The sequence below is a fragment of the Mustela lutreola genome, chromosome 6 (genome assembly GCF_030435805.1).
Source record: "Mustela lutreola isolate mMusLut2 chromosome 6, mMusLut2.pri, whole genome shotgun sequence".
Classification (NCBI taxonomy): domain Eukaryota; kingdom Metazoa; phylum Chordata; class Mammalia; order Carnivora; family Mustelidae; genus Mustela; species Mustela lutreola.
The window spans coordinates 1876338-1889470 of NC_081295.1; the positions used below are offsets into that span (position 1 = coordinate 1876338).

Sequence of the window (13133 nt, forward strand, 5' to 3'; positions counted from 1 at the left end):
TGGGGCTCCGGGGCTAATTTCTCAGCAGAACGTGACGCGGCACCACCCCTCCCCCTGCGCCCAGGAGGGTCACAGGGAAGGTCGGCTTTGCAAATGGTAGATCGGGTTCCCGAAGGCCACTCTGACACTCAAGAATTTCCTTTGGCATCTGTGCGTTCCGTGATCTATGCGCGTCTCTTTTTAAGAAAGATTATTTATTTATTTATTTATTTGAGAGAGAGAAAGAGAGAAAACCTGAAAAAGTTGAGGGGGAGGGGCAGAGAGAGGGAAGCAGGCTCCCCGCTGAGCAGACAGCCCGACGCGGGGCTCGATCCCAGGACCCTGAGACCACGACCTGAGCTGCAGGCAGAGGCTTAACCCACTGACCCCCCCAGGAGCTCCTGCGCCTTCCCTTCCAGTGGCCAACTGGAGATGGTCCCCATGGACTCAGCGTGTGCGTGAGAGAAGCGTTGTCTGCACTGCTCCACGGGAGAGCGGCTCCTGCAAAGTCTGTGGTTTTGTCGTGCGTCATTTCGCCTTGTGTTGAGGTGTTCCGCGTTCGGCGGTGGGTGGCGAGCTCCTGTGACAGCACCCGGGAGACATGGGGCGTTCTGCACATACCCGCCGTCCTTGGGCCAACGTGCAAGCCCCTGCAGGCTGGCGTCAGGCCCTGGGATGTGTTCTGGCTGACGGAGCGGGAGCGGTCGTGGCGTCCCCCCAAGCTTTATAGGAGCCGAGGGTTTGCTTGGGCCCAGGTGCCCCGGCTGTTCGTCAGGAGATGGTCACCTAGGGCATAGCTCCGTGTCCTAAGAAGGTCTTCAAATGTCCCGACATGTCTCCAAGGTAGGCGGGTCCCTGTGCTGCCAGCCTTCCTCCCTCCGCCCCCAAGAATGGGCTGAACTCTGCGGTCATGGTTATTGGGGAGGAAGCAGAGACGGGGAGGGCGAGGCGGCCTCGGGGCGGAAGGGACGGTGCTCAGGGTGCTGGTGGCTGTGGCATCGTGTCCTTGCCAGGACAACAAGCGACCTTCGTGGAGGTCATCACCTGCGGCGGCTCTTCTCCCGCACGGATTCAGTAGCCAAACGGAAACTGCGTGGCTTCAGTGAGACAGTGACCCTGCGGAGCCACGGGCCGGGGAGGTGGGCAAGTCCACGGGCGCCGCTAGTGCCGGCTCGGGCCGATGGAGAGCGACGGTCGATGAGCCTGTTCCAGTCTTGGCAAAACCACATCCTGCTGTGGGGGTTTCCCTCGGTCCCCACGTCGCCCCAAGGAAAGTGACGGTTTCCTCCACCCTCGCTGTGACATGATCCTGGATGGCAGCGTCGGTCGTGGTCATGGTTTCCCGCAACAAACTCCATCGACGTGAGCATTTGCTTCTCCATTTTCCCACGGCGTGTTTCCCGAACGAGCAGTGTTGGTTTCATGAGGACACGTCGGCTTCTGAGCGTGGACCGGAAGTGCCTTCGAGTCGCTGCAGGGGACGGCGTGTCGTGGCACCCCCGTGACCCGGCTGGTGGCCCCGCCGTGTGGGCGCCTTCGCGAGGTCTCCTGGCACCTGAACCAGGTTGTGGACATTTTATGACCCAAAGAAACATTCGATTTGAAATCCAGGGGACTGATTTAAATACCCACACGGATGATTTTTACTATTTAGTCGGTGGAATTCTGGAACCTCTTTACACGGCGTGCGGGGAGGCCCGAAGGCAATGCCACGGCCTTGAGACTTACTGATCTAACAGCCCTGAAGAGAGTGTGGCGCAACATTAGAGTGTTCTGTGATAACAAAAACAGAACAGCGATTCAAACCGCTAGGAAGTGAAATGCTGGAAAACTTGAGAACAATATTAACAAATTCTTACGTTTATCCGTCTTGCCCGTTTGCCAACGTGTCTTTGGGATTACATGGATCCTCTCTCCGGTGCTGGGGGTTCTGTCTGTGTCCGTATTTTTCTTTTGAAATCTGTGGAACATAAGGAGTAGCGCAGCAGACCCCAGGGGAAGGGACAGAAAACCGAGTGGGAAGAAATCAGAGAGGGAGACAAGCCATGAGACTCTGGACCCCGGGGAACACACTGAGGGGAGGGGAGCCGGGGTGGGGGATGGGGTGACCCGGGGACGGGCATGGCGAGGGCACATGTGACGGTGGGCGCTGGGTGTCGCACACAACTCACGGACCACCGAACACTGCACCAAACCCTAATGTTGTCCTCCGCAGTGGCCAACTAGACACAATAATAAAAAATCAACAAATAACAAGTAGAACATGTTCCAGGACATGTGGACAGCTGTGCTGTGATCACCCAGGGTTGTCGCCCAGGGTGTTGGGGAGAGGCCGGCGCTCCAGCCGCCCCCAGGGAAGCGCTGACCTCATCCCCGGGAGAGTTATTTCTTGCTTTAATTTAGAGCGTCCCGCCTGGGCTGTGCGTCTCACCCCATCTGGTCCCGTCTGTGAGGGAGACCGCCGCGTGCGCCCCGGGGGCGTGTGTCCTCCGCTCCGAGCTCCGCTTCTGGGATTCGTCTGTTTTCTGCGCATGGAAGCGAGTGGTTCAAGGGCACTGGGGCGTGTGTATCTTTTCCCCATGGGGTATGTGTCCATTAGCATCCTTTTGAGTAAAGTTCAAATTCCCTTTTGGGTTTAGCTAATTGGAGCTAAATGACGCTGCCTTTAGACGGTCGTGGGGACCTGCACACGTGGGAACAAACGCCAGGAAGCCTGAACTGGGGCCGAACAAAGGAAGGAAAAGAAAACATGGCGCTTCCTAGTCCGCGTGGGGGTTCTGTGGGCGGAACAGACGGTTAATAATGTTCATCAGGGCATCTCAGAACGAGAGGAAAAATGAAACTTCACGTGCTCTTGTCCTTGAGTGAAGTCAGCAGAGACTCGGGTGAGTTGGGTTGGCCCGGGTCTGGGCTGGGGACTGGCCCTGGGCTCCAGATGCGACAGAAAGGCAGAGGGGGTCGGCGCGGGCGGCCTGTCTGCGTGCTGCGGCGCTAGGAGCCGGAAACGCGGGGGTGGGCTCGCCACATGCATGTCGTCCTCCTCAGACCACGAGGCTGTGCGCAGTTTGCAGATCCTGAAATTGTGTGAGTGTATCTGTTGATGCCAAAATACTTCTTGAAAGATGCAGGAGAAGCCGGCTCCACAGGTCGCATCCAGGGAAGGAATGTGAGTGGCTGGGGACGGCGGTGGGAGGCAGACTGCCCCGGTACCTGTTGTAGCTCAACGTCTTGAACTATGTACTGATACCCCTTAAAGAAAAACAATTAATGTAACAAAATTGTCAGCACATGCACATGACTCATGCTTTAGGCCCCATTAGCATCAGGTAACTTTATAATCAGGAAAGCAGGGGCGCCTGGGTGGCTCAGTGGGTTAAGCCTCTGCCTTTGGCTCAGGTCATGATCTCAGGGTCCTGGGATCGAGGGTCCTGGGATCGAGCCCCGCATTGGGCTCTCTGCTCAGCGGGGAGCATGCTTCCCACCCCACTCTCTGCCTGCCTCTCTGCTACTTGTGATCTCTGTCAAATAAATAAAATCTTTAAAAAAAAAAACAACAAAAGAAGCGACAAGAAGAGCAATTCTGCAGCTGATCCGGGGAGAAGCAGATTCCCTGACCTGGAGGTGATTCTGATTGGAGCAGCTGAGATCCTCTCCGTTCGGGGACCCATGAGGCTGCCTCAGGAGAGGGGCCCAGGGGAGCCGGGGTCCTCAGAGACAAGGGGGAGAGAGAACCAACACACTGAAGAAGCCAGGGCCTCCGCAGAGGGACACCCCCACACAGGAGCTGGGCTTTGGAGCCTGAAGGCTTCGCTGCAAATAAAAAGTGCTGAAAGAACGTTTTCGTGGCTTCAAATAACTGTGATGTGTGATAATTTTCTGTGTTATTTAGGGCTGTGATGAAAACCTATAAATAACTTGAAGTGTGAGGTCTGCAAGCCATGTTGGTGCCCAGTCCCAGCACAGGTGACGCTAAGGACACGTTTTGGGGTGTAAAACAGGGGCAGGAAAAGTGGGCTGGCTGAGGGGAGCCTGAGTCGCGGGTCCTGCTCCCTGGGACGGCGGCCAGGACGCTGCCAGCTGTGACGTGACCCACGGGGACAACCTGGGCGGGACACGGCCGGTGCGGAATGGAACGCCCTGGCCTGCAGGGGTTCGCGGCCCATGCAGCAGGCCCACGGAACGCCCCCATACATGTCCACCCCAAGCCCCTTTCCTCTCTTCCTTCTAGAGACAGAAGCCTTCTTGGGTTTGACCCTCCGTCCTGACTGTGCCCTGCTCACATCCCGGGTCTTAGTGGGGACCAGAGAAGCTCCCACCCCAGTTCCTCTCTGCTACGGTACATGCACCCCTACCCGCTCTCTGGGGGACGCCTCTGCTTTGTAACGGAAGTCAGGAGCCACTATGGGAGCTATGATAGTCAACCAAAGTGACCCATTCCCCTAGCCCAGGAGAGTCCCCAGTCCACCCCTCCTGGCCCCTAAAGTCTAGACAGCAAATAACCCCCAGGCCGCTAGTATTCCAACACGGATTTTAAAATGTGTGTAGCTAACATCTACAGTGTAGCTGTATATAATATGCTATACTAGGTGGCTGTTACGTATTTTAAAATAATATACACCAATGGTATTTTAGTATACACACGTGCTATGTGTTCAACCACATCTGTGGTTCTTGTCTGCACGCGTCCATGTAGGTGATGCAATCGCTGGCCCTTGGAGCGAGCCGTGCACCCCACGAACAGGCCTGATTCTTATTTTCTGGCTAAAGTTGCTGAAGAGGATCCCACAGCGGCTATGGCTGAGACCATGGCTGAGACCACGGCTGAGGCCACGGCTGAAGCGTGTCAGTTTTGATTCCCAGCAAGGGCCTTGTCCCGGGAGCTCACGCATAGCCGCAAGGTCGATAAGGGGAGGTGAATCCCATCCAAGTCCCCGCGTTTCCTAGAGAGGCGAGGAGGGGTCATCCTGCGCCGAGGGGGCGGTCAGGCTCCCGTCCCGAGTCTGGGCTGCGGTGCAGACGCCCTTGGGCATCCCGTTATTTTAGGGGGAAACTCACAGCAGGAGGTAAGACTCATGGCTCAGCACAGGTGCCGAGATTTTCAGTCGTTGCTGTGACGTTGTGAGCCAGCACAGGAGACTGTCAGTGAAATGCTCTTAGTGACGTGACGGGCGCCGTGGTGGCTTCGAGCCCTGCTCTCAGCCCCGGGGAAGCTTCTGTGTTTGGGGAAGAGTCGGAGAGCGTCCCACCCCGCAGGCTAGAGGGATGGGCGTGCGGACACGGAGGCCGACGGGGGACGGGCCCCCTTGTCACCTGGCAAACCGGCCGCCACTTGGCATCTTACCTTCTTCATTTGTCATGGGGTCACCCACGTCCCACGGAGCCAGCGCGCCTCGCTCAGGGTGGACACTGCAGTGCTTTCTGCGAGGCGGGGGCATCTCCCGAAGCCCACGCCCCCTCGGCTCCTCCGTCGGGGCAGCTCCGAGCAGCGTCTGGGTGAACGCAGAGGGCAGGAGAGGGACGGCGGGAGCCAGCGCGGGAGAGATCGATCCGCTCTGCTTCCTGCGTTCTGGGGCTGACGACACGGATGACATCCGTGGTGCGAGGCTCCGGGAACCGTGTCACTCTGCTTGACCGACAGTGTCCCAAATACTGTGTTAGATTACACTGTCTTTAAGAGAAAAGGACAAGAAACGCCAGCCTTAAGTGATGTGGATTTTTAAAAAAATGCTTTTTCCAGAAGCATGCATGTCTCTATTTCCAAAATAGAAAAAAAGGAAGTCCTAGCAACCACCACGGAGCAGGTAGGACATGGTAACGGCCTTCTCATCCGATCCCAAATACACGTCCATGCGAGGTGCTCTTGTGACTTACGTTTCACAGCTGAGGACATCAAAGTTCAAGCAGTGACTGTCAAAGAGCGAATTTGATGGTTTCAGAACCAGGATTTGACCTCTGGTTGCTCTGGCTCCAAATCCTATGCTCTAGGGGCGCCTGGGTGGCTCCTTAGTTAAGCATCCACTGTTTTTGTTGTTGTTTTGTTTTTAAGATTTTATTTATTTATTTATTTGGGGGAGACACAGCAAGAGAGGGAACACAGGCAGGGGGAGTGGGAGAGGGGGAAGCAGGCTTCCTTCTGAGCAGGGAGTCCGACGGGGGGCTGGATCCCAGGACCCCGGGATCATGACCTGAGCCGAAGGCAGCTGCCTAACCCGCTGCGCCACCAGGCGCCCCCGCATCCCACTCTTGGTTTCGGCTCAGGTTGTGACCCCAGGGCGGAGAGATGGAGCCCCATGTTGGGCTCTGCGTTTGCAGGGCGTCCACTGAAGCTTCTCTCCCGCTGTCCCTCCCCCAACCCCACTCTCTCTGAAATAAATGCACACATAAATCTTAAAAAAAAATCCTGTACTCTTAACAGCCGTGGAGCAAGAACTCTCCCCCCCACACCCAGTTTCATCCACCAAGAGAGCTGTCATCCACGTTTTACAGGACTTCCTTCCTGTTCCGTCCTCTGTTCTCGCGCACACACACACTCACACACTCACACACTCAGTTCTGGGTAGGTAGGCTCTGTACACATGCACACACACACACGTGCACACACTCACGCACGTACACACACTCACGCACATACACTCACACGCACATGCACACTCACAGACACAGGCACGCTCACACACTCAGTTCCGGATAGGTAGGTTCGGACAAGTCATCCCGTTCGACAGCTGGTCTTTCTCACTCAGCCCCGTATCACGCAAATCTGGATATGTCGGTCTTGTGGCGTAGCACTGAGGTTAGTGTGGGGAACAGTGCAGGAGTTTGGTTCACTCACCTAGAGAGACGAGCTCCAACGTCCCGGCACCTGTCATGTCAAGAGCATTACTTGGGCCCATTACGGCATTTTGAGACTGTTCTTTGTCTGCTGTGAAGGTGCCGCCATGGCTTTCTGCGTGCAGTGACCCTGCAGGTGAAGAGGGACAGCCGAGCTCAGGGTGCGCCGTGGTTTCTACGGACGGTGGAGCCTTGTTGACCGCTCCAAAAAGGAGACACTCTTCTGAAAAAGTTCATTTGACTAACACGTGCTCTGCACGTGACCTCGTGACCCTGGAGACGGATCTGCCGATCCGTTTCCAATCTGCCTCTGCGACGGTCTGATGAACGAACTCCCAGACCCCCCTTTCCTGCAGGGAGGCCGAGTGTGGTCGAGAGGCTGGTATTTCATGCCGATGTGGCAAGACGAAGAGTATTCCATTAGCTCCTGGGGGAATGTGTCATTAGGTACATTCTTAGAAATTCCGTAAGCTTCCTGGGACCTGGTGGCCAGTCACGGTGACGAGCAGCACCTTCCCAAACCCACCTCCTGAGGAACACGCCTAGGCCAGCCCCGATCTCAGCGTGGGCGCCTTCCTGGTGATGAGACCTCAGCCCCCATGAGTGTTCTGCCGAGGCATTGAGATCCATGCTGGAGGGGGGCGGTGAGGAGGGGTGTTTCTCAGCTTGCTGGGTTTTGGTCCCTCAGCCAGGGAGTACCACTCCGTGTCTAAACACTGGAGCTCTCTTTCAGAGCTCGCTACCCTGGTTTCTAGAGTCTGACTTATATAAGAAAGTGCATTTTTACAGTAAGGCTAAGTTTATTTTTCTGTGTCCCTTATATTCCTTACAGTCTATGAGACCTAAGAACAGGGATTATGGGTTATTTATTTCTGCCTCTCCACAGCCCAGCAAAGTGATGAGTACCTATAGGAAGCAGTTAATTAATGCTGAATTAAGGGGGAAGGCCAATGTGTGAAAGGAATAAGTGCTGAATGAATGAGTGCAAAAACAACCCAAGGTAGTGGAGATATTGACAATATGATGATGACGGTGGTGATGGTGATGATGGTGATGGTGGTGGTGATGGTGGTGATGACGGTGATGATGGTGGTGATGATGGTGATGATAGTGGTGACAATGGTGGTGATGGTGGTGATGGTGATGGTGATGATGATGGTGATGATGATGGTGAATGGTGATGATGGTGGTGATAATGGTGATGGTGGTGATGGTAATGATGGTGATGCTGATGGTGATGCTGATGGTGATGATAGTGGTGACGATGGTGGTGATGGTGGTGATGACGGTGATGATGGTGATGATGATGGTGATAATGGTGATGGTGGTGATGGTAATGATGGTGATGATGATGATAGTGATAGTGGTTTTGGTGATGATGATGGTGATGGTAGTGATGGTGATGGTGGTATTGATGATGATGATGGTGATGATGGTGAGGATGCTGGTAGTGGTGATGATGGTAGTGATGATGGTGATGGTGGTAACAGTGGTGGTGGTGGCGGCATTGATGGTAGTGGTGGTGGTGGTGTACATGTGTGTGTTCTCTGAGAAGGGAGGCGATGGTAGTCTTTTGGTGTGTGTGTGTCCATGTGTGTGCACACACACACCCCGCGGTCTTTTGGGCGACGTCAGTAGGGAGGGCACAGTGTGGTTTGCTGGCAGCACATGGCACTCCTGCCCCAGCACACAGAAAGGATTACTAGTTTTGACTCCTGGGTTTAGCTTTGGGAATATGGAGGGAGAATCTTTTTTCTTATACTCTGGTTTCTGTTGGTTTGTTCTTGGAAGTAGTGAGTCTTTTCTTGCACTGGCTTGCTGAGCTGAGCAAGTGGGCTGGTGGTAAAGCCGACTGCAGGGACAGCGGGGAACAATAGCTAATGGAAGGTGATTGCCTGTAATGACACTCTTTGAAAGTGTCAGATGCTTACACACTAGAGGAGGAGAGAATAATCGTCCGTATTTCAATGAAACTCTCTTCATGGTACCAGAGGTGTGAGCAGTCTAATGTCGCACCCTTCCCGGGCTCCCAGCTCCGTGACCCATTAGAAACTCCTACGGGATTGGGTCTCAGGAGCTCCGTGCTGCTGAATTCCATCACCAGGTGGGTGCTTGGTGTCCGTGGTCATATGCCTCTGGACGGAAGTGCTGAGTTGGCTGACTGATCCTTTACATTATGAATTAACACCTTAAAAGATCTTGATTCTTAAGGAAAATGTGGTAGAACTTCCAGTAACTGTGGAGAAGGTGTAAGGAAACTCTGATGGTTTCTGATCTTGCTCACATTCAGCTGCCCCTTTCTGGGCAGGCAGTCGGACAACCTCTCAGCCACTGAGCATGTGAACCCTTGCACTGAGACCCCAACCCCATTCACAGGTCATAGTGTCAGACCTTTGGGGCCACATACCATGAGCTTCCTGTCCTGGCCACAGTGTGTTCCACAGGGACCCAGCTCACCGTCCAAGCCCAAGGCTGCCAGCCTGCTGCAGGAGAGGAGCTCTTGTCGGCAGGGGGGGTTCTTGATGTTTCCGACTCTGGTGACTTCGGTACGACATCACGTGTAACATGGGACACCAGCTCTGGGCTCACCTGTGGACACTCACAGACCCCTGGGCAGCGGGGCCTCTCCCGGGCAACTTTATGGGAGGGCACCGGTGCTTCTGAAAGGCACCAGGCCTCGGGAGGACCAGAAGGAGCCCCAGGACCATAGCTAGGCCCGTTTATAGGTTTAAAACTTTCTTTGCATCTAGCACAGTCTGATTTTTGTCTGCTCCCCGCACTGGTTTTTTGACAGCATGTAATACATGCTCCATTCCAAGACACACACGGACAGAAGTAGATAAATGAGACATTAACATTGTCAGACTATTTGTCTGAAATCAAAGTCCAGAGAGAAACATGCATTGTGAGTGCTGCTGGGGGCTCCTTGTGCCCTCCCCACCTCAATGTGGAGTGTCCTGGGGTCTGGAGAAGGAGAGCCTATGTCTGTGACGCGCTCCCGCCCTGGAAAGCTGAGGGGAAGGCAAGTGTCTCCATCTGTTCCAGCTGTGGTCCCAGCCAGAGGCCACGCAGGCCCAGTGACTGCGGCAGTTCCCACCTGTCGGCTGAGCCCAGGGAATCAGAAGTGAAATCCAAGATCAGCTCAAAGAATCCGGTCCCGTTGTCTTTGCTTATGAAGCCAAGACTCGCGAAGGGGTTTGAGCTCCTTCAAGAAAACCGTTCTTCAAACACCAAACATGCAAATGTACAAAAATCACATCCCCCCCATCAGACAAATGATCTGAAGCAGCAATGCCTCACTCGAAAATTCCGTCAAACTGTGTCTTTGAACAGAGAACGCATTACAGACTGTCAGGACCCGGCGTCAGAAGTCGTAAACCCACAGTCGCTGCTAAATGCAGACGAGACTTTCACCCACAGATAAACTTTCAAACTCACATCATTTAAAAACCAACCTGGAACCCTTTCAGATTCTAAATACATACACTTTATTGAAAAAATAATCTTAGAGTTTTTTTTTTTTTTTTTTTTTTTTTTTTTAAGTTCTTTCCTACGCGATGAAAATTCCTAGACAAAGCAACGTGCTCCTTAGGGCCCATCCAGACTCTGTCACATGGGGCCCGCGTGGACGGCGCTCCTCGCTTGCTGTGAGCGGAAGTCCTGAGCCATCAGTGTTGGCTCAGTAACGAGCTCTCTTCCGCTCTGTCCTCGCCTCTGTCATCCTGCCCCCCGCCTCCCGGGCAATGTCCAAGCACCCACCTCTTCAGCAGAAACCCGTGAGCTGGCTCCTCCCGGTCGTCAGTTATGGGGAGGCACGACCGCATGCACAGATCACCGTTCCCCAACAGAGATCCTGAAGGAGGGCGTTTGACGGGCACCAGCCTCCGGGTGGGCACCCTCCGGGCGGGGACCCTGCAGAGGGCAGTCCGACAGGGAAGGTCGGTGCCCTACGTGTGCACCCATCTGCAGGAAATGGCTGTTTTCTCAGCTTTCTCTGATGGGCTCTTTCGGTCTTTACGCCTGTTTTGAACAGAATAGAAGGTTATACTCAGCAATCTCGGGGAAGGGGGGCGTCTGTTTTGGAGTTATTCCGTGAGATCGCGTATCCGCTACTGTGGTTCTGGGCTGTTCACCCTTCTCGCTCGGGGGACACAGTCAGTCTTGCTGTGTTCAGTCTGTGGGTCCCCCTGCTTGTTTTCAAATCAGCCCGAAAAAAGGAGTCTTTCATTTTCTAGTCTTCATCTGGTGACGGCTTGCATTTTTTTAAAGCATTCAGTGTCCTCATGAATTAATTTCTCTTCTATCTCTTTCTTTCCAGAAAAACAAAAAGCAAAAAACAAAAAACCTCACGGAGTATCATTTTTGACACTGACTTTGTTTGAAATGGCGACGTGTGGCTCGTGCTGCCTGAAGCATCTAAGACCCCCACAGGACCAGAGGAAATCCTGGGAGTTAATGTGAATATTTCGTCTCCCGCTGAGACAAACCCCTTTATTTTCAACTAAAGCAATCTTTCCTCCCCTTCCCCCCCTTCCCGCATTGTGAGCGGTTCTTTATCAGCATTTCTCATGAATGACATGCAAATGAAGACTGTGTCAGTCACAGGGAACACGGATATTTATTTTCTTCTCCTCCTGCTTCGCACTGAGGCCAAGCGGCAGCCAGCGTTCTCCCTCCTGCTAATTCTCCGCCTGCAGGGTGGCTGGTGCCAGCCCTTTTGTGGCGGGATCTGACACCCAGGGCCAGTCAGTGGTGGGGGCTTCTTACTCCCCTGTTCCTCCCAACCACAGCCCCCCCCCATCCAGCTGTCTGTCCCCGCGCGACCCCGGGGCCCTCCCAGCGCTCCTGGGGGGCAGCTCAACCCCGAGCCACGCGTGCTCACGCTGACGGAGCTTACTCTGAGAAAGAACCATCCAGAGGAAGACTCTGAACGTGGGGCTTGGGCTCTGGGCTGGCCCTCCAGAGGGCGGTCTCGGTAACAAGCGGGGAACCGCACACCGAGCTCGGGGCTGGGGTGGTTTCGGTGGGAAGCCAGAGGGATGTCGTTGCTTGCTCTGTGCCCTGAAGGGACTTGAATTAACCAGGCGTGAGATGAAAAACAGAACAGGCAAGTTCAAGTAGATTCTGGGCCTTGGAGGAAGAGCCACAGGGTGCGTCTATTTTTAAAAATACCTCAAATTTGAGCTTGTCATTGCTAGGGGTAGAACTGTGTCCCCCCCCCCTCCAGGTTCTGAGCCCTGTACCTGGGAAGTGACCTCGTTCGTGGGGTCTCTGTGGCATAACCAAGTCCAGAGTGACTGAGTCCTTACAGGAAGGGGAAATGCCACGTGAGCACCCAGGGGTGACTCGGGCAGGTGCAGGGGTGGGGCGGCTGGGCGGAGGAGGCCAGCGATGGGAGGCAGAGGGCTCGGAGCCCAGCCGCCCCTCGGCCCCTCCCGGAGAGTGCGGCCCTGCCCACACCCAGACCTTTGGCCTTCCCACCTGGGAGGGGCGGGTTTCTGTTGTTCTGAGCCGCCCAGGCGGAGATGCTGGGGAGGCAGCCCCAGGACACCCACCCAGCCCCAGCGAAACCCTGGACTGAAATGAACCCGAACCGGGGCTGATGTGGGGTGACTCAGCTTGAGATGTTTTCCATCAGCAGCTTTGGAGATAGAACACAAAGGACATGACATGGCCCCTGTGCGCGTTAACACTGAAGGGAATTAAAATCTGTTTTGTCTGGGGCTTCCTGCTGAAATCCCAGTTGAAAATCAGAGATCTACGGAATTAACTCCTTTGTTCTCGGCAGACTCTCATTACCCAGTGCCGCGCCAGCAATGGGGGCACCGGCGGATGGGAGGCCCTTTGTCCCCAGACCTTTCCAGAACGATGCCCCGGACCACTCCTGCGCCGGGCGGGCCCCTGTGCGGCCACTGGGGAAGCAGAAGGGGTTTAGGTGTCGATCCCACTGCCTTCATGGACTTTGGGCAGAACAATGTGAGTGCTACCCCTTCACATCTTTCCTGCTTTAGAATCAGACCATCTTGGTTGTAAAGCAGCCTCCAGAGCTCCTCCAGACTTCCTTCTGCCAGGTCCTTTCCAACGTGCCGACTCCCCTGGGAGAGGCGGGTCCGTGTGTCCCCACATGCTCAGCCCCGACCTTCCTGGGGCACGTCTCTGGCAGGCCTGCCCACTAACGCAAACCTGGGTGATTTGGTGCCAGCCTCCTGTCCCCACGCCTGCAGGGCTGGGTCTCAGATGAAGGTCGACACACACACTATCTCAAAGCAGGTGTACCCTGCGCTTCTAGGTGGACCCTGAGGTCAGCCCAGTGCCAGGCCCACACG

General features: G+C 54.9%; 1 protein-coding gene across 3 annotated transcripts in view; it reads right to left on the reverse strand.

Moving 5' to 3' along the window:
- Nucleotides 1–13133, reverse strand: part of LOC131833354 (mucin-2-like) — a 15334-nt gene continuing 2201 nt past the window's right edge. Inside the window, exons 1-4 of one of the 3 annotated variants that reach the window (XM_059176525.1) lie at nucleotides 12051–13057; nucleotides 6809–10827; nucleotides 5321–5647; nucleotides 1–3228 (exon numbers count right to left, since the gene is read on the reverse strand). In XM_059176525.1, the coding sequence (XP_059032508.1) occupies nucleotides 7714–8790 (1077 nt within the window). In that variant the 5' untranslated portion in view covers nucleotides 8791–10827; nucleotides 12051–13057 and the 3' untranslated portion in view covers nucleotides 1–3228; nucleotides 5321–5647; nucleotides 6809–7713. Of the gene's footprint in view, nucleotides 3229–5320; nucleotides 5648–6808; nucleotides 13058–13133 lie in introns of those variants that run through there. The other 2 variants (XM_059176524.1, XM_059176526.1) reach the window with 2 other exon arrangements.